General features: G+C 35.3%; 1 protein-coding gene across 2 annotated transcripts; it reads right to left on the bottom strand.

Moving 5' to 3' along the window:
* Positions 1-2,027: 2,027 nt before the first annotated feature.
* On the bottom strand, positions 2,028-20,456 carry DUS2 (dihydrouridine synthase 2). Of its 2 annotated transcripts, XM_010004422.1 has the most exons (15): positions 20,325-20,456; positions 17,953-17,998; positions 16,337-16,428; positions 15,306-15,349; positions 14,613-14,673; positions 13,388-13,435; positions 11,782-11,847; positions 10,569-10,639; positions 10,002-10,088; positions 8,113-8,281; positions 7,060-7,181; positions 5,722-5,862; positions 4,463-4,550; positions 3,753-3,826; positions 2,028-2,529 (listed from the first exon to the last, which is right to left on the bottom strand). In XM_010004422.1, exons 1-15 carry the CDS (start codon positions 20,445-20,447, stop codon positions 2,292-2,294), a joined length of 1,470 nt encoding a protein of 489 aa, XP_010002724.1. In that variant the 5' UTR covers positions 20,448-20,456; the 3' UTR covers positions 2,028-2,291. The 2 variants fall into 2 exon arrangements, with proteins under 2 accessions (XP_010002724.1, XP_010002723.1); XM_010004421.1 differs by lacking the exons at positions 14,613-14,673; positions 15,306-15,349 and having other exon boundaries at positions 20,325-20,447.
* Between the last annotated feature and the right edge of the window lie 78 nt (positions 20,457-20,534).

The raw sequence follows: 20,534 nt of genomic DNA, 5'->3' as shown, positions 1-20,534 counted from the left end.
ATCTGCTCACCTGCTCAACATAAAACCAAACTTTACACTTTCTCAACTGCCACTGGAGTCACCTCTCTCACCATAAATACATGAATTGCATTTTCAGTTAATTGTTGGAAGGAAACCATGTCAGAACTCTAAATAGGCTACAGAAGCATGAAGGCTACATGTTCACAACATGTGACAGAACATCAGGAGGAAAACAGAACAGGTAAAAACACTCTTATGAAAGTCTTGCCTTCTATACTGAATTTCCCACACTGTAATTTCCACCAACACATAGTAATTGCTGACATACAAATCTGCACTATACTAGGCACCACCATCAATAACTGGGGTTTATCCAAAGATTCAATTTTAAGTTAAGATGGACAATGATGACAACAGATGAAGCCAGATTCTTCTAAGTAGCAGGACAAGAGACAATGGGCATAGACTGAAACACAGGATATTCCTTGTAGATACAACAAGAAAAATACAACATTTTTTTTTACTGTAAGAACAAAACAGGTTGGCAAGAAAGGCCATGGACCCTCAATCCTGGGAGATACAAGAAACCCAGCAAGACACAGTCCTGGAAAACTTGCTCTAGTTGACCCTGCTTAGAGCGCAGGGTTGGACCAGATCGTCTCCAGAGGTCCCTTCTAAGCTCAAACATTCTATGATTCTATGATTGGAACTTGAAAGTCCAGGAATTAATTGCTCTGTTATTCCATGATGGCTCCAAACAATCCTGCCGAAACCAAGATATTTAGACAACAATCACAATAGGAAAGTGGCTAATTCTGAACTGATTAATACTTCCTGATTAATACTGCAAATCCCTTTGCTGCTTATGAGTAAAATTCTAACAGCAAAGATGTATCAAATCTATGTATATTTAACTGCTTTTAGTGCAATGTACAAAATGTGCAAGAAGATGACTTAAACTGTATAGATTTACTAAAAATTACTCAGCACACATTTTAAATATTAATAAACATCTATTTGTTTTCACAAGTATGAAGATTACCTGGTGAGATATTGTTCTTCCATTGTAGAATGGTTTAATGCTGGCACTGTTACTTGAGGAAAAAGACTCAAAATTGTATATAGGAAGACTATGAACTACAAAGAAATTAATTATATTCCTGTTCCCTCTACAAAATACTTTAGAGATCATGGCTTGATGTTATTTTGTTTTCAGACCAGAGCTGGTAATCTGAAGATCCCACAACCTTGTTGAGGAAAATCAAACAACCATTTGAATAAACCATTAATAACTGAAACCCCTGAATTCTCTTAATCCATGAAGACATTATTTTGGGAATTGAAAAATCTAATTTAAATCAGACAAGTTCAGCTGGATTACCATGTAATCAGACTGGGTCTGCATCCTCTCTTGGCTTGTAACATGTACTTACAGTTTACTTTAATAGGAAGTCAAGATGATGGCAAATTAAGAAGAGAACACATGCCTTTGATTAAGGCCACCAGTATCACTAACAGCTAAATAATGAGGCAAACAGATCACATTTCAAGAACATATAAGGCCGTATGCTGCAAGCAACATACATGTGGATATTTAGTACAGCTTTCAGGTTCAAAAGAACAAAACAGCTCAAAGTGCCTTCATTCAACAAATTCATGGCTACAAGGCTTGGCTCCAGATCCTTATTGGAAAGGCACAAGTGTAGTTTATAAGACCAGGAAAGAATAGTTAACTCTACTGTCTTACTTCTGAGGGGTAAAATGTAGTAGAAATGACTAATGTTATTTTCATGCTTACTGTTTTAACTGCTAAGTCCTCTCTGCAGAACCTTGTTCTTGATGTATGACAGGTATAAATTAAGCTTGCAAGACATGCATGAAATTCATTTGGCAAAACCATATTTCCCTATTTCATAGGCTACTAATATTTCCCCATATTAATTTTTCTGAATATCTACATAGTTCCATAATGAATCCATCTGCTTATGGATTATGCAGTCATACACCTCTTACCAACACACTGTAGACTTCTTAATAGAACACAAGTAACAAAACAAATGGCAAAATTGCTTTGAAAATACCTGATATTTTAAAAAAATTTATTATTTGGGGTAATCTTCTCCATGTTCTCTAAAATCAAGTTGCTGATTTATCCTGTCTGAAAGGCACCATAGGGACAGTGAGTGGTGAACCGTAAACATCTCATTGGCAATTTTCACAACCGGGTAATTTATCCATCTTGGAGAGAATCCAAATGAAATGTGAACAGCAAGATATACAAATAGGAGCTAATCTTTGACTGCATAGGCAGGAAACCTCTAATTTCCATGCTATCGTGGCATCTTAGGCACATTCATGTCTGAAGCTTCTTCAATAAAATTAGCTTTTTTAAAGGAAGGCTCAGCAGCATCTTCTTCACGGTCTCTGTTATTCAAGGACTCTTGGTCTTCCCTCTTGCGTTTATTAATAAGGTGATTTTCTCCCTCACACAGCTTTCCCTCTGGGACACCCAATGTTCTCAGACAGACAATAGCGGCAGCCTGCTCTGCTAGTTTCTTTGACTTGTCCCTGAAGAGCAAGCAGACAGAGCACAGATAAAAGCAGAAAATGAAGTCTCTACTCTGCCAAGACAATCAATTTCCTCTCTCATGCAACATCATGAAACAAACAGCATTTGTAGTCATCTCACAGCAGAAGAACAAAAGAGGTCAGTTCCAGAAATAATCTGAATCTTGCCAGGTGTCAATGTTGAGGCATCACTCCTTATGTAATATTCCTAGAAAATCTGCTTCTATCAGGTCTTGTGTCTCAACACTCTCCTTTTCAAAGGTAGGAAGTCAACACGTTTGGCCCAAGTGGTTTCAATCCTTAGAAATTTAACTTTTACAAATATGATCACTAAACAAAACTGAGTTTTGGATCACTTTCTGGAAAGACACTCAGGCCCAAATATAATGTCTGGTAGATGCACAGGTTTATTGACATTGACAAAAGCAGGAACTCTTCCATAATAATAAAAACTGTCATTTCCAAGAGTGACTGCAGATCACACATTTGTGAAATTCAATGTACGAAAACATTTTCTTCTCAAAGTTTCAATTTATCTGAGTTTAACTTACTAAAGTCTCTGAACAAGAATTCTGCAAACACCAGTAACTTTTGTGTGCATTTGTCCTCTTTAAAATGTTCAATGATGAGCTCGAGCTTTGCAGTTAAATCAAGTTTAGCTTAGATGCAAATGCCTGAAGTCAATTCCAGTATGAACAGATGACTGTATAAAATACTAGCAAGAAACTGTAGAGCAGCCCTGGATGTAACTGTTAACTGTGATCTCCGAGAAGCCACTAAACTGTCCTCTGCTTCACTGTGTATAGACACTTAATCCTGACTTGTTATTGAGAATGGATCTGCTGTATTGGCTGAAGACATTAAATCCTTCAGCATTTCCCTCTGCCTCCCCTGGTTAGTTTCTGAACTCTTCATAGAGACAATTGAACCAGGTCACCTCATGCTCCGTCTCCAATACAATTTGTTGACTAATCTACTAAGTGAATTAAAATCTGGAACGGTTTACTTGATTATGCTAAGGCTTACTTCCTCTTGTCACATTCAATTCTCAAAAATTTTTAATCCTTTGGCCCTCCCAGAAGTAGCTTTAGAATGTAGCTTTTCGTTGACATTTCCCAAAGTTAGCTGGAATAAACTAGAATAACCCTTTAATTGCAAGTTTTAAGCAGTATTTCAGAAACCATGACAATACAGCTGCAAAAAAACCATTAAGGATCACTTACCACAGAGAAGATCTGTACTTTTGCTCAGCTACAGTCACTACTGAACAGAATAATCTATCCAGTGGTCTCTGAACCTGGAGGAAAAAAAGTAAGATTTAGAAGGGAGGAAAGTGTAAAAAACAGTCATGTCATTTACAGAACCAACAACACTGTCAAAGTTCCTTTTTATTCTCATCTTTACATCACAATTAAGCAAACTATTAAAGTTACTCTAATTCACACCATAAATTTAACCTGGTATATTTAAGATTAAAAAATAAGAAATTGCCCAAACTGCAAATATCTTTAATTTACAAAAACAACCAAACCAAATAATGTCCCCCTATAACCAAGCAGTTGCTTCTGCCCAGTATAGTTACTACCTACAACAGTGTGTAACAACAAAGAAAATATTCTGAATCCAAATTCTTTACTTCACAGAAGTAAAAGTCAGTCATAGTCATGGACTGCCATGTAACATGCTCCTTAGACCTACAGAAACTTCTTTCACACACAAATCAAAACCAGACTGAAGGTCTGACTCGTCAACCTCTTTTTTTCCTGATAAAATAACTTGCCATTTTCATACATGTGTATTACCATTTCTGAAGCTGCTTACTCAAGAACTACATCAGACTGGGAAGTACAATTTTTCCCTATGTTGAGTCCTGAAATACTTAATTTCAAAGACAAGGGGGACAAGAAGGTTTGGAAGGGTTTCTTTGACTCACAGTTTCATAAACAGGCTGAGGATGCTTTTCTTTCCTACACCATTCCAGAAGATACATTTTTGGAGTAATCTGTGGTGGATATTCTCGCCTAGACAGAAAAGTTTTCAGTCAACAGCTGTGCACACAGTTCTATTTTAAAACAGACCATGCTGCTTATTATATTACTTCTACCAGTTATCCCTCGAGGTTCAATTTTATAGGTCAAATTATGAGGAAAATACTGCTTCCTTATTCGATAATTTAAGTACTATGTCTAACAACTAAAATAAAATCTAACCTTTTCTATTAATTCTTCCCAAACATTCACATCCAATAGTAACACAACTAGAGAAAAGACACTTTCCAGGAAGAAAATTCTAACTAAATATACAAGACAGAGATACAGTTCAGCACTACTTATTATAAAAAAAATGTAAGATGAAACACTAGGAGAGAAAAGCTGCTTCTGTTATGACACAGTATAGTTATCAAATAAAGGATAGGAAAAGTAGACATTGATTCAGTTACTGACATGGAATTACAGCTCCTTGTACTTGGCAGGAAAAAGAATTACTGTAAAACCACTTTATTCAGTACTCAGGGAGTCAGGTTCATGTAATGTCTAAATATTAAAGCATTCTAACTGGATTTAAGGAGCATTTTACATCACACTCTTCTTGAGCTGTCTGACTTAGTAACAAACATAGCAAAAATAGCAAGGTGGGTATAACATGGAAAGTGACAGCTAAATTCTATAGGTTTCACAGACTGTAATCAAAGATCACTTAACATAACATTGTGCATTACTCCATGAATTAGTTTTTCAAGGAATAACTTACGAGTGAACACGTTTAGAAGACTGTAAACAAGTATATATCTGCTTAAAAACAGAGTATTATGAAATTTATGCAGTGCTTTTTACTATGTCTTAGTTAAATTTCACCAGAAATAACTGAACTCTGTATACTCAACACTCTGCTACAAACAGATGTTTGGACTTTTTAATTTTTTTAATCCCTCAGCACTTTTTGTAGATTAGCTGAGAGAATTAAGGAGTCTCAGGAAATCTGAAACTGAAGAACATCATACAACACCCAAATAGCTCAGGAAAAGGGGTGATGCTAGTGACATGTAATGATGTAGCCAAATAGCTTCATAAAAATTCACTCAGTCAGAGCTGTTACACCAATTATTACTTTCAAGTAAGTGTAAGGCACTGCCAAATTCACAATTTTTATTTACCAATATAAGATAATGACAATTTTAAGTTGCACGCTTACTTGTCAAATCTAACAGCCATTTTTATTACATCTGGATCTTCCACTTCATCATCTTCTTTTGTCTCAGTTTCTAAAGATGTTTTCTTTGCTTCAAAAATAGCTGTTGTTTCTTCATAGAAGTCAGCCATTTCAAAGACTTCACTGTTCAAACAGAGTTCCTTTGTATTAGAGATCAGATTATAAATTTTTGTATCCCACTATGGTAGAGAAAAATATAGAAATCTATTGTGTTTAAATAGAGTAAATATGTACAAAGAATCATATGTAAACATGGCTGTATTCTGCACTGCAACATTATACTGCTTCTGCCATTTCCAGCACTATATATACAATTTACAACTTAAAATCCCAGACAGAGCAATCAGAAATGCAGGACCTACAATGTACAAGCTATTAGCTCAATTAATAACTTGCAGGCGGATGAATCAGCAAAGAAAGCCCGAGTGACTAATGGTGCATCAGCTCCAAAAAGGCAATATGAACAAAAAGCAGGAAAGAGATTCTTCTTCCAGTTTTATTATTTAAGAATTCTATACACTATAAACACCGTAACATCCAAAAACCTTAAAAATCTTGGATTTTCTGACTTCGTAGTATTATTCACAAGCCCCATACAAGGGAGAAAGCAACTAGGATTTGGGACAAAGACAAGAGCTTCAAATACTTTTAAATTTCAGACCCATGACAGGCTAAATTTACTTTGAAAAATGGAGACTATAAATTTTCTGCAGATGATAAAAACAACAAAACCTGCAGCTTAAGATAACTTGTACTTTCTGACTTATGTGAATGCTCATTGGTAGGTTCAATGAAAAAAACAAAATCTGACCACAAAGCCATCTCCAATGCTCTAAATGGGAAAGCAATTAAGCTTAATTATTAACTGATGCGGCTAAAAGAAAACAACTTATTAGGTACTGTTATGCAAATTTTTTTTTGTCTGAAATGCACCAGCCTGTTCTCTTGCATTCAGAACTGAGGTTAACATCTCGAATGGCTGTAACATGCCATCACCACCAGAAGGCAGCAGCATTAAGTAACATTTTTGGCTGAAGATACATTTTAAACAACTGAATGTTCTTCAGTTATCTGGATATTACACAGGTTGATTAGAAAACTGGTTAAAAATTAGTATGTCAAGTTCATAGACAGTTGTAGGGTTAAACACTTTAACACTTGAGCATGGAGGAAACCTGAAGAAAACTATTATTCCACAACTCACTAACTGGATTTTTTAAAATTTATTTTTTAACTTCTTCTCATGAAATGAAATGCTACAGAGAAATGGTCTGCAAGTTTGACCGAGAGTAGAATTCTATTTCTGAAGTAGATGCTTACCAGATATCCTGTGTGGACTGTGCAGCATGCAGCTTCTTACCCTGAGTAGTTTCCAGCTGTTCTCTTAACATTTGACACAAACAGTATTTTGTGTTGGTGTAGTGATTATCATACCTCACTGCCTGAAGGAGAGAGACAAAGTGTATAAACCCACACCAAACAGATTTATCTTATATGTTCACATCTCTCAGTGAATTTCAAAGTCTTTTTTTGAAAGGCAGGCCACAAGGTACAGTTTCTTCAACAACATACTCAAGACTGCTTGTGAATGGGAGTATCATCTAATTATTTTGGTTTGCTTTCATGAACCAATGTTCAACTTACTCGTATGCTTATGAAGAAAGAGTTGACTAGGGATGCAGAGGTATTTTATTAGTTAACTAGTAAAAATTCTCAGAATTCCAAAAAATTTTAAATAGTTGTGATCAAAGCCACAGATTTCTGATTAATTTCCTATCATGTAATTAAAAATCATGTATTTTGAATAACAGATAAAACATTACATAATGGATGACTCTACTAATAGAACTACAGTACTACGACACAGCATTACTCTATTGGCAAATCATTCCCTTTGCTTCACTGTAGTTAAGAATTCTTGACAGTGTGTGAAAAGCAATTAATTTCTAAAAATGAATCTACAGGCAACCTAGTATTAATATTTCCTCACTCTTCTGTTCAGTGTTATTTGCACAAATGTAACATGAAGAGAGTTGGCCTACATAGTATTAGCTTTTCAAATTCCTAGACATGTTTAGAGAGCCTTGTAAACCTCATTAACGTCCCAAGAAACTAGGGTTAAAAAGCACAGTATTCAAGAAAAGAATAATTGGGGAAAAACTATCTTATGAATGCAGATTACTGATTTTTTTTGACAGAACAAAACACAGGAAGCAGTGGGTGATTTGCAAGACTTTTGTCACATGCAGTATCTTAATATATACCCAGAGCCTAAGACTTCGAAATTAAAAGGAATTAAGGTACTGTGGTAAGATACAGATTAACGATTCTAAACAACTTTAACTACAAATAAGATCTTCCAAAAGAACATACATATTTGATGTAGTCTTGCATGACCTCCTTCAAAGGAAAAAGACCCTCTTTTCTGAAGATAGATGGGTTCCACATGGCAGCACGAGCTATCATTACTGATGAGGCAGCTGTTGCTTTCCGGAAGGTCTCAATGTCTGTGTATTCTTTGATGAAGTCATGAGAACCTCCACTAAAAATTAAAAATCACTGTTATAATTATGAAAGTTTTATTTGCTATTTTATGTACTTCAACATAGCCTTGCATTTTCAATGTGCTATTATGTCATCAAGGGTGGCAGTGTCTTTCTGGGATATTATCTCAAATCTAAGAGCAGAAACGTTATTAGCAATGGCTCATTAAAACACAGATAACGGTGTTATTCAATACGTGCATCTTTCTCTTAAAAATAGAAAACTGTTTTTATGAAGAAAGAGTAGAGTTTGTGTTATACACCAACTGTGTGCTTTCACACATTTGTAAATGGTTAAGGCTCACAAAGAATCACTTCCAGGTTGTTTTAAAAATTACACCTTGCAATTGCCAGTTCTGTAACAGTCATCTGCACACTAGCTGTCTTGGCACAAGTAACACTGAACACAAGTTAAGTACAGACAGCATCATTCCATTGTTACTCTGACACCAACACATGGAGAATAACCACAAGCAGTACTACTGGATGAGTTACAAAGCACTTTCAAGTTGAAAGAAGGTTGCACTGCTTCTGTTGTACTGCCTCTTCTTTCAAGTCAGCAAGTCAGACGTGTTTGGGAGCAAAAAGAACACAACTTTTCTTTCTACTGAAGTTTGCTTTCACAAGACTTTTAAATGTGAAATAAAAGTCGGACTTTTGAACTACAAAGAGTAGAATCTCTATCCCTTTAAAAGTAAAACCACTGTCAAATTCAAAGTAAAAACTACAGAATGATAAATAACTTTAAAACCAGACATTTCTATTGTGAAGACAAACACAAGCTTCCTGCACTTCTAAAAGATTATCCTATAACACAGAGCCATTGTAGAAGTCAAGTTGCCTTGCCTTTTTTTTTAGCACCAGCTTACCTCCTTGTATTCATTCCTGTGTATTTCCTGACCAAACTTGAGATACAAGTGGTTAAAATACTCAAAATAATAGCCAAATAAGTTACAGCAGAGATCAAGTACCATGGATCAAATATATTTAATAAATAGGATTCCAATTTGCACAGTTATACTTCTTTAGAGAAGGAAAGGTTTCACTTTGTGGATTTAAAACAAAGATCATATCCTTCCCAGAGAAACCAGGGAAAAAAAAAAAAAAAGGATTCCTAACTTTAGTTCAGCATGTTGGAACTCTTGCAAAGAAGTAAATTAATATAGGGATTAATTAAAAGCAATTTATCCATAATAAACCTCTGATATTTTTTTATCTTAATTACACACCTCTACATCATAGAAAGTACTCATAGAGAGCTGCATAAAATCTAAGAAAAATAGCCTCATCTTTCACCTAGGGAAACAAAGGATTCAGGGCAATGTATAATGTGATTTTTTCCTTGCTTTTTTTTAAATCCATATTGTTCAAAAACTTACCCTGAAAGTTAAATAGGGGATGAACCACTGAAAAATGGATCAAAGATTATCAGCATAGATTATTTCCTTATTCCAGCAAAACCTGTAACTTTCAGTGTATTTTCTACAGTGTATTTTTCTTTCATTACTTTTTGAAAAGTACATGAAGGTTTTAAAATAAAAACTGAGATATAGTAATTTTTCTATGGTCAACTTCTATCACTGGTGCCTCTCTTCAGATTTGGTCCTTGGTAACAGGTAACAGTGTATTCACTCCACAGGAAGGATTCTTTTCCTGCACTTGCAAATCTTAAGTTAGGCACAGGCATCTTGCAGTAATGAGTTAATCAGTCCAACTTACTTTGCTATTACTGGAATGGAAACTGCTTCAGATATGGCTTTGATCACATCACAGCGGACAGGGTGCTGAGGCCTCTCCTCCTTCTTCCTTCCCAACAAACAAACAAAAGACAAGAACAAGATTTCCTATGGAAATTGTAGATATGTGAATCACAGCAGAAAAGACTCAAGGATTATTGGGACATACTTATATTAAATATATACATTAAATAAGCTGCGATAATTTTCCTTTTTTTTTTAAGCAGCAGAGAATTATTTCATATCAAACACATTTCAAAACAGTTACTGTAATTCCATATCCAGATAAGCAACATTTTTTAAATTAATGAACATGCAAGGTAACTTTAGTTTTATTTGGTCTTTGAGATAAAAACTTTAGAAAAATAGCAGCAAGTGGTACAATTCCCTAATTACTGCCCTGTTTTTCTACAACACCAATTTAACAGCTCACATCAGAGCCACTTATTACATGTAGAGTATACTCTAGTCATACCTTACTGTGCAACATTCACCAGCAAACTAAAAAAAGAATAAATACCTAAGTTTCTCTTGCCTGAAATCAATTTACCTTCCATGGACTGCAATGGCAGCAATACCAGTTTTTTCTATTCTCTTTACCAGATTCACAGTATCCTCAACCTGAGGGCAAGAGAGAATGACATGATTTTAGTTCAAAGAGAAAGGAATAACCATCATGTGATCATAACACAGACAAACATTGGAAGTCTTTTCTTTCATATTCCCGTACATGTATTTTCATTTAATACACACTTCACTTCAAGAACAAGGTATTACAGCAAAAACAGCAAGTCCATTCTCAACACTTCCTTGAAACTATGGAACACAAACTTTCTCAAACCAGGTAGCACAAAACTCTGTAGTAGGAGAATATTTTCTAATGGGTTTTATACTGTCATTTGAAAATAACACAAAACATTTGATTAACAAATCTTCTCTAGCACCTACTCTGTAAATTGTAATTAAAATGCACCTTATTAAAAGGATGCCTTCTGAAATAAATGTAACATGCAATCACACATCTATAAATATTCCTTTCAAATGTGTCTTTAAAAAGTTAACTGGTATCTAAAACCTCTAATATTATTTGTACACGACCAGTGAATCAAAAGACACAGGGGAAAAAGGGGTAGCTCTAATGTAGCTTCAGAGAGGTAAGATGCTATTAAAAGGCAGAAAGAAATCTGGCACACTGCTGGATTAGCCTGTCTCATGCAGCTTTGAAGAATGAAAAAAAAAAAAAGGGGCAAATTTTCTTTTAAAAGGTGGAGAATGATTTGTGGCTCATCACAAAACCTGTACATTTGTTTCTTTAAAAATGCAACATCTACCAGCTGGCACAGGCAGACACAGCAGCTCACCTGCTGTTCTGATGGGCGACATATTATACAAAAGCAGCTTGAAACAAAGAGCAAGTGGCTCTAGGATCGTTGTAGAAAATAAAAGGGAGAGGTGCCAGTTCTTTGATTTAATATTGCAGTACTTAAAAACCATAATGATCTTACAAGGAGCAAAATCTTTTCACACAGGCTTCATCTGTTCATTTAATCATTTTAAATGTGTGTCTAAATTACTTTTAATAATGGCTAGCCCAATTACAGTTCATACACCTACAGATCTGTATCTATCCAGGTCATATGCAATCACAGTAGCTAGGCAGGTAATTAAAGACACATTTGAAAAAATAAATAAATCAGTTATTAAACATGAAGGCCTAGCATCTCCTGGAGGTTTAAAAACATGTAGGGAATTGATGCTCTTACTGAGGGCAAAATGCGGATTTTGCAGGTTACTGGTTTACAAATTCCTTTAACAAGGGTAGTCAGTATCTGGGAAGAACAGAAAAAAGACAACAACATGATCACAATGGTGACACTTAATAAAGCTCTCCTCCCTTCTATATACAAAGAAATTAGAACAATGTAACACTAGTTACTGTTCCTCTATAAAGAATCTTACATGCTAGATAGATATATGCAGTCTGTAATTAAGTAAATAATTTCATCCGGTAGATATAAAAACTTATGTCTACTTTAAGCCATTTTTATTTCCACTTTTTAAACTAGATTTTTACTAAGCAATTAAATGCTGCTGGAGTTTTAATGCTGTTTTTTAATACGAAGTGACCAGTAAACTCCAATCATTTATATACAATAATACAGTACAATTTTTTTTAATTTTCATGCCTGTTTTTATACTCCTTACCATCAAGCTGTGAATTTCTTACAAAAACTAAATGTAAGCATTCACTACAAAGATGTTTTGTTAAAGAGAAGAAAGCCTTCAAAATGGAAAAAAATTAGATGAAAATACCAAGCAACATCATCACTGAACCTTTTAGAGAAAACAAAGATTGTAAACTGAATTTGACGGTTCACACAAAGCACATTTTGTTCACTAAAACTCAGAATAAGCAGACAAATGAGTAGTTATTAGTTTAACCACTTCAGAACTGAGTTATGGAAAGAATATCTTTTCCACAGGCTGAATTTAAGTCCAACAGACCATACTTAAAAGGGCCATGTCATAGGCTATACTTGTTTAAATCACTGTATGATTATACCATAATTGATACCAGAAATCCAACTCTCTAAACAAAAGGGTGGAAACCAGCTGATCCTGATTGGTTTTAGAAAAATACTTGTTTTTCAATTGGTTTTTGATCTATTATCATGCATGTTATTCTGAACACATTTCCTTTCTATAAAATGGGTGGAATTGCAAGTAAATTATTTCTCCCCAAGTTGTGCAAACTATGAAGCTTGAATTTTGTTTAATGTTACTTCATTTATTAGGTTCCCAATATAGAAATGAGTTGTTATAGCTAGCACTCACAAGTTCTTATACTTAGAATAGTAATTAAGTAATTTGTCTCACCTTGAGCCACCTACTCAATATGGAACTGTAATTTCATGTGTCTTTTGCAGGCTCTAAGTATAGTTAGATCTCTTTGCAGTTGGCTAAGAGTCATTTTCATGCCTAAGATTTTGCTGCCCACCAACATCTTGAAATGAAAAAAACAATTTAAAATATTTTAACACCAAGTTACTACTCTTCTGAAGAAGAGTAGCATAGGGTTTTATACAGATTTACATACAAATGCATGTAAAACTTCTCCCTCTGCAAATAGAGCACCACATCGTGGAAGTTCAATATTGAAAAGGAAGAAGGTGGCAATTTTGTAGTTCAGACAATAACAAGAACTATTGCATGATTATTTATACATAATGTTGATTTCAGTATTCAGAACTGATTATTGCACTCTAGCTTTTACAAATTTGTCTTCTATGCGTTTACTCCTCCTTTCAGTAGAGCACAGTACATAATACTTTCCAAGGCAGTTCAAAACCCACGAGGTGATACACTTACAGACTCTATTTTGTCAGGATCAGACAGCAGTGCTGCTCCCATACCTCCCTGGGAAAAGATACACAAACTGTTATACACTAGGCACCAACTCAATTATTTTGCTAATAGCAGGCCACAGGAAAAGTACAATGTTATATTAAGAAAAAAAAGGGGAGTATTAGTGAACGCTTTGGTGAAACACATTACTTAGAACTGCATTAGAATAATGAAGCAGCAATTCAGGGCACCAGCTGGCCATTACTATGAAGACTGGAAGACAAAGTTTAAAAGCAACAGCCAGACTTCTTCCCTGGAATGAAGTTCGAAGTTCTCCAGTTTGAAGCTCTTGTTCATTGACACGAAGTGCAAAACTTCTATCTATTCTGCAGGAATGTGTGTCATCAAAATGGTGCTCCATGGTCTCATTAACTGATACTTTACACTAATTGGCTTAACATTGTTAATAACCAGTTTGACTGCTCTGTTTTAGCCACAGATGATAGAGGACTAGTTTAGTATAGATAGCATGTGTTCAGCTACAAAATCAAGTTTTAACTGATCCATCCTCCTACCACTGAAAACAGACCAATAATTGATATTAGCACTGCCAAGTTGAAAATGTTTACTTGTTCAGATGACAAACTGTGATTCATAGGTTTATTAAAGCTGAGCAGAAAACATTTCACTCAGCCAACAAATTAGCAGCCTCAGGAAAACAAAAAATCAACTTTTTTATCCCACCTTACAGAATTTACTTTTACATGCAACATACACAATCACAGAATCTCTACAACATGTCAGAGTTGTTAGAGTTCTAAATAGCTTTAATGTTAACTTTGTACACTAAAACAATTTAACAACCTCACTACCTCTTCCTCAATATTCAGTGGTTGTCTTGGCAGAAACCACAACTGGCACTTGCTCAGTGGTGAAAATTCAGGCTAACCCGAGCTTACAAACTTCATACATGCTTACCCACATAAGGATATCTTATGTTTAATTACATAACCAAACCTATTCTTGAGGGAGATTTCTAGTAGACTGTGTTATTTTACTGTATTAGGGCTATGACACCTTCAATACACTTTTGTTTGTTTATTGCAAAAAAAACCCTCAAAACACCAGACATAAGTTTATACACATGAAAATTTTACTGCTTGAATTTGTTCACCCCAAAAACACAGATTCTGCCCTCCATCCCTCTAAGAAAAAAAAGCTTACTGCAGAGTAATTAAAACCCACTTGCCTTAGTAGAGTATTCTTTTGGGCATCCCATGTTGATATCAATACCAGCTACATCACTTTCTCTAAAAGAGAAGAAATAATTGAAATATTTTTTAACATAATAGAACAAGAACCAGGAAACAGACTTCTTTGCAGGAAACTTGTTCCATCGTCATTAAGGCTTAAATGAGAATTTAAGGTCAATATTTTAATTTGAACTTCTAAGGTTTTACCTTCTCATTCAGATAGGTTACATATTTATTTTAACAGCAATCTGAGATCAGTCTGTCCATAGGTTTCAATGACCAGTGATGTAGAGAAGCTGCAAATACTCAAATATGTTTATATAGGACTAATTATATACAAGTATATCCACCACTGAACTCACCACTGTCACTAAAGCAAGTCCTAATGAAACTTCCATCTTTTTAAAATGGAGGCTTAGAAACGCCTTCTAAAAGGGTTTGAGACACACTTTTCATTTCTGCACTATATTTTATTGAGAGCTTCAAACCACAAACAGGAGTAGGAGACATTTTAATGTCCTTTTGAGATGCTACTCTACTGTGCAGCTCCAACAGAAATTTTCTTGGCCCTATCAAGACTTACCTGAAAACTATCAATCATAAAAAATTGTCTTGCACAATAATTCCTCTGTACACAAAAATACTCAAACAAGCCCACAATGGAAAAGGGATAAGAAAAGATTACTTACACAAGTTTAGCTACTGCCAGGGCTCTTTCAGCATCTGCTGACCCCTGTTGGTAAAACAAGAGTATTTATAATTATAATATATCATCAAATTAATGAAATGTGCTCACCTACATGTCTGTATAACTGTTTCTTCTAAACGTTTAGTACAAAGTGACAGAGACACATTCACAGCACAACAGATGACTAAAACATATACTAAATCAGCCACTGAATGACAAAAGGTGATGCTAGGAGAGAACCCACGAGGTCTGTCCACTCTCATAGAATCACAGCATGTTTGGGGTTGGAAGGAATCTCTAGAGATCACATAGTCCAACCCCCTGCCAGAGCAGGGCAGGGCAGCCTGTTCCAGTGCTCTGTCACCCTCACAGTAAAGAAGTTTTTCCTTGTGTAGAGGTAGAACTTGCTATACCCATTTTTTCTTGTCCTATCACAGGGCAGCACTGAAAAGAGACTGGCCCCTTGCTCTTGACACCCACCTTATAGATATTTGTAGACATAAATAAGATCCCCTCTCAGCCTTCTCTCCTCAAGATTAAACAGCCCCAGTTCTCTCAGCCTTTCTTCATAAGAGAGATTTTCAAGTACTTTAATCATCCTTGTTTTTTTGCAACGTTAGTGCACACATTAATGCTCTCTTATCTATACTAAACAATCACTTTTCTTTCAGTCTTTCCAGTGAGACTGATTACTGGACAGTGCAAGACTTAAACATGTGACCAAACATCAGCATGATTTATTTTTAGCATCTACACTTTTGGAAAGGCATCAAAGACACCTATTACAAAAACATGGTGTTTTCATAAAACATAGAATTAACCTTAGTCACCCTTTCTGAAAACAGCTATACAGAGAGCTTACTGTGTTGACTGCATGTGTCACAACAGATTAGAAAACCTACAGCACGTTCTGTGCGATATTTTACAGCAAGAAGCTGAGAGTCTGGAACACAGAGCTGCTTTAGACTTAATGTTACTAGCAGTACTTTAACTATGTTGCTATTAGAAGAGTGCCTGCAGTTCATTTCCTACCATTTGAAAGACAACATGGTGCCTCTCCTTTTCACAGGTTCTGAAAACAACTCTGTCATTAGGTGCAACGAAGTCCACTGTGTCTAGTACCTCTAGATTAAATGTGAAACATAAAACAGACAAAAATTATATACAAATGTAATCATAAAGGAAACCATAAACAAGTTGTATATAAATGAAAGACTATCAACTAAGTCTCCCATGAACAGCAGAACTAATGGCACACGACCTCCTGTATGTCCTTGCAATGTATCTCTTACACACTCCTGTTTCCCTCCCACACAACTCCCAGCCTGTTTTCATCAGCACCAGATCAAATGATTAAGCAGCTGAAGTGTCACAATGGTACCATCTTGAGGAAGAGGCAGGAGAGGCAAGTAGACTTGTAGTGAACTTCCCCAACAGGGACAGTACAAACAACTGTTCCTCATGCCACTCAACTGGGGAGTTCTCTAAGACAACTTTTTATGCAGTTGTATGTGAAAACCATGTTAAGCCAAACCTAGCCCATGGACAACACATTAATAAAATAATGATAAATAGGAAGATCTTCTGTGTCTTGCTTCCTTATTGCAGTACACTAAAAACTGTGTATTATAATACCACTAACAGCAAACGTTCATAAAAACTTATTACTAGAAACTGTTTCTACTACAGACTAAATGAATTTGTTTCTTGGACACTATCAAACTTTTTTTGGAAAATCTTTAAGGCTTTGTTACTAATATTAGCAGTTTTGCTCAAGAAATTAAATTTTATATTAGCATATAAACATGTCAAATTTCTGAAAAAAAACACCACCCACAAACCCAAACAACAAACAAAAACCTACAATGAAAAAAAAAAACAAAACCAGTTTTTGCTGTTTACTCTTTATTATAATAGCATACAAAGACAGTGAAGAAGGAGAGACTGAAGCCAGTATATACACACAGAATTGGGGAAGGTTTATCTGTTGATGACAACTTTACTATGTCTTTTTAATCCACATAAAACTAAAACCTTTATTATTTTAGACAATGCACTGGAACTTTAATGTATTATCTATTCCAATCACTACTTCTTTCATCTACTACCAGGAAGCACAACACTGAAATGTTAGTCATGTACTTCCAACACTGATCCCACTTTTCTTAATACAAAGAGAAAGACCTAGGTCCAGGAGCTAGAATTATAAAGTCTTTCACTTTAGAAGACCTGCTCCTGCACAACTAGTGACCTGACCTCTGCCAAAGAGTTTAACAAATAATCAAATCCTTGTAATTAACTAAATAAAAGGTGGAAAAACACTTCATGTTAGGGCCCTAAATAGAATAAACTGTCAATTACTAGTCCATTAGCCTTATTCTCCCAAAACATTTGTGGTTTTCTTGAAGGACACTGGCTAAACTACTGAAATTCCTTAAGAAGAGAAACTGAAAGTTTGAAACTGTGAAGCAGCAGAAAAGTACAGGGTAGGGTTTCAAAAGCTTACTTTAAGTTCCTAGACATAGTTTACAGAACTTATATGAATTTATACCTTATTGTAAATACTATTAAATTACCTGAAATAAATAATTCTTTTATCAACTAGTTTAAAAAAATGCTTACAGATATTAACAAAATGCTGTACTTGCCATTTACAACCCTCTTACACTGCAGCATCTTTATGTCAATTAGCTCCTGAAAAGAATAAAAACATCACAGTGAGTTAGTGTTTAAGCTATCCAGCTTTAAAAAGCTGCTCATTTTACTAAATAAAAGTATATAGAGACAACAAATAGAGAAAAAATAATCCACAACAAGAGTTTAACTATACAACACACTCAACTGAAGACTCAAAATATGAACAGAACATTTGAATATAAGACTGCATAGTTCTTGAGTAGTGTTTCTAGCAAGCTGTAAACAAAGCAGAATCAATCTCCTAGAGCAGAAAAGGAAAATAACTTAGTGCTACAACAACCCACCCCCTCAAAAATCTTTGTAGTTTATAAAGGCACATTGGAAACAAACCAGCAATATTATACTTTCAGTCTTCTTTACCTTAATCCTGAGTTTTAACAATTTCCTGTACTTGTTAACAAAACAAAATTTTGCTTAACCTTTAATAGAGAGCCATTCTTCCAGAATTTATAGCCTTCTTTTAGAAGAAACTCAGAACTTCAGCTATTAACGTAACCACAGGTTTATGAAATTCAATTTATTAGCAACATCATTTGACTCCTTTGCTCATTTGTAACTCATCAACTAATTATTGACAAGCTTTAAGCCAAACTGACTGCCTTTAACAGACAAACAGCTACGGCTTGACTCAATCCAATGTGTTAGCTGCTGAAATAAATACACAGCTGTTAACCCAGCTATTATATAAACTGAGAAAAAAAACTATCATGCTGTAGTGTTAGTCACCTAAAAAAGTTTAGTTTAGTAGAGACTCTTTATTCAGCAAATAAGACAAAATTTAAGACCTGCTGGTTTATAGGTAAGGGATAAACAAGCAATAAATTAGGCTAATTGCAATCTGCTTACATTAAATTGTAGGGTTTACAACTAGTATTTTTAATTTATGTTCTCAAAAGAGCTTTGAGTTCCAAAATGTTGTGGGGTTTATGGGGAAGGATAAATCAGAAGATGAGATTACAGCACACAGAAATGAAGTTACAAATTGCAGTTATCCACACTGCTCTGCTACCAAACAACTGTTGTATAATTGCCTAAAAGAACTGTTCTATTTTATGCTATTTTGCCAGCTTTTAAGAAAACCTACAAAACATAGTTTTCCCGTTAAAATCTATTAAGACAGATATTTAACTGCAAACACTAGTCCACAACAAAGGCAATTTAATTCTCCTGTCTCTCAACACCAATGTGGAAAAATGCCACAACAGAATGACATAGGAGACCTTATTTTTGAGGTGAGATGAGGTAAACTACAGCAGGTTTCTAGCTACAGGAATAATAACAATGAGTTTTCGTACTTATCTTCACCAAGAATGAAAAAATATATATTCTTAATCTCATTTAGAGCACAGAGGTTGTTATTCATCAACCTGTTACTGTTTATCTAAGAAGAAAAGCACCTTATTATTCCAAATTTTATGACAGACAGCAGTAACTAAAGAATTTTGAGATTTATTCTGAATGACCTAGTAATAGCCATTCTTTGACATGAAGTTGATCCAACTACTTAAATATCACTTGTAATTCTAAAAGTTAACAATAAAAGGTGAACTGTGGTAAAGATTAAAAAAACCAGCATATTGTGTCTCTGAGAAAAAATACTTTGTTTTCCCTCAAAAAGGGCAGTGAGAGAACTCACAAGAGATCTGCTGTGGAGAACATTATAAAGAACTGATTCTGACAGTTTTGGTCTGTTCTATTGATACAGATCAAACATCCTCTGGGAAAGCCAGGAGTTAAGCCATGTTTACATCATGTGTAACTCTTTACTGTTTGTTTTTATTGAAGCTAAATGTGTAACTTGTACCCGTGTGCACATTTGAGAAAAGCTAACACCAGCACTGAAGAGGAAAATGGAAACACTGATGAACTGCAATAAAGACAGTGAAAACTAAAGCAGCTCGAGTTGCAGGAAGTCCTAGCAATAATATCTACAGGAAACTGGAGTCTCAGCTTCAGGCAGCTTTAAGAAAAGCAGTTAAGCACCAAGGACAGCTGTACTGTCAGGTCCAAGATTTCCTTCAATACTGTCAATCTACTAAACAACCCAAAACAAACACAAACCAAAAATCCAACAAAAACACAGCAGAATGTGAGGAAATGGCTATGGTGAGTGCTTTGTCTAAACTGAAACTCTTAAAATACGTTTGCCATGACCTGAGCACTGCCCAAAGGGAAATGCCTTAAGTCAGAGATTCTTCTTTCCCCGTTTTTCTAAGCAAAGGTACATAAAAGGAAAAAGTCATAGAATAAACAAAGCCTGGCTGTACTTCTGTGAATAATAACGTAACCAGACAAGGCTGCCTCATCTGCTCATCCCTCATACCTCGCAGTACACGATATCAGCACCGTAGTCCAGAGCAAGAAGACGCATCGGCAACGTTCCCACCCGCACCATGGGAGCCAGGATCTTCTTTCCTCTGAAGCACAGAGGCGTGTACACCGTCATTCCTGTGGCGGTACTGCCTGAAAACCAAGGACAACAGCCATGGAATACCTCTCGGTGAGCGCCCAGAGCCTTCCCTCGGCGGGAAGG

Source organism: Chaetura pelagica, unplaced genomic scaffold (genome assembly GCF_000747805.2).
Source record: "Chaetura pelagica isolate M959 unplaced genomic scaffold, ChaPel_1.0 scaffold449, whole genome shotgun sequence".
Classification (NCBI taxonomy): Eukaryota; Metazoa; Chordata; class Aves; order Apodiformes; family Apodidae; genus Chaetura; species Chaetura pelagica.
Note: the sequence above shows the minus strand (reverse complement) of the source record. Positions and strands in the feature narration are given on the sequence as shown.

Coding starts and splice junctions, on each gene's coding strand:
- DUS2 (XM_010004422.1), bottom strand. CDS start 20,447: ATGACGGTGTACACGCCTCTGTGCTTCAGAGGAAAGAAGATCCTGGCT. Junction 16,429..17,952: donor GTGTAAGAGGGTTGTAAATG/GCAAGTACAGCA, acceptor CATTTAATCTAG/AGGTACTAGACACAGTGGAC. Junction 7,182..8,112: donor TGCAAGACTACATCAAATAT/GTATGTTCTTTT, acceptor TCTCTCCTTCAG/GCAGTGAGGTATGATAATCA.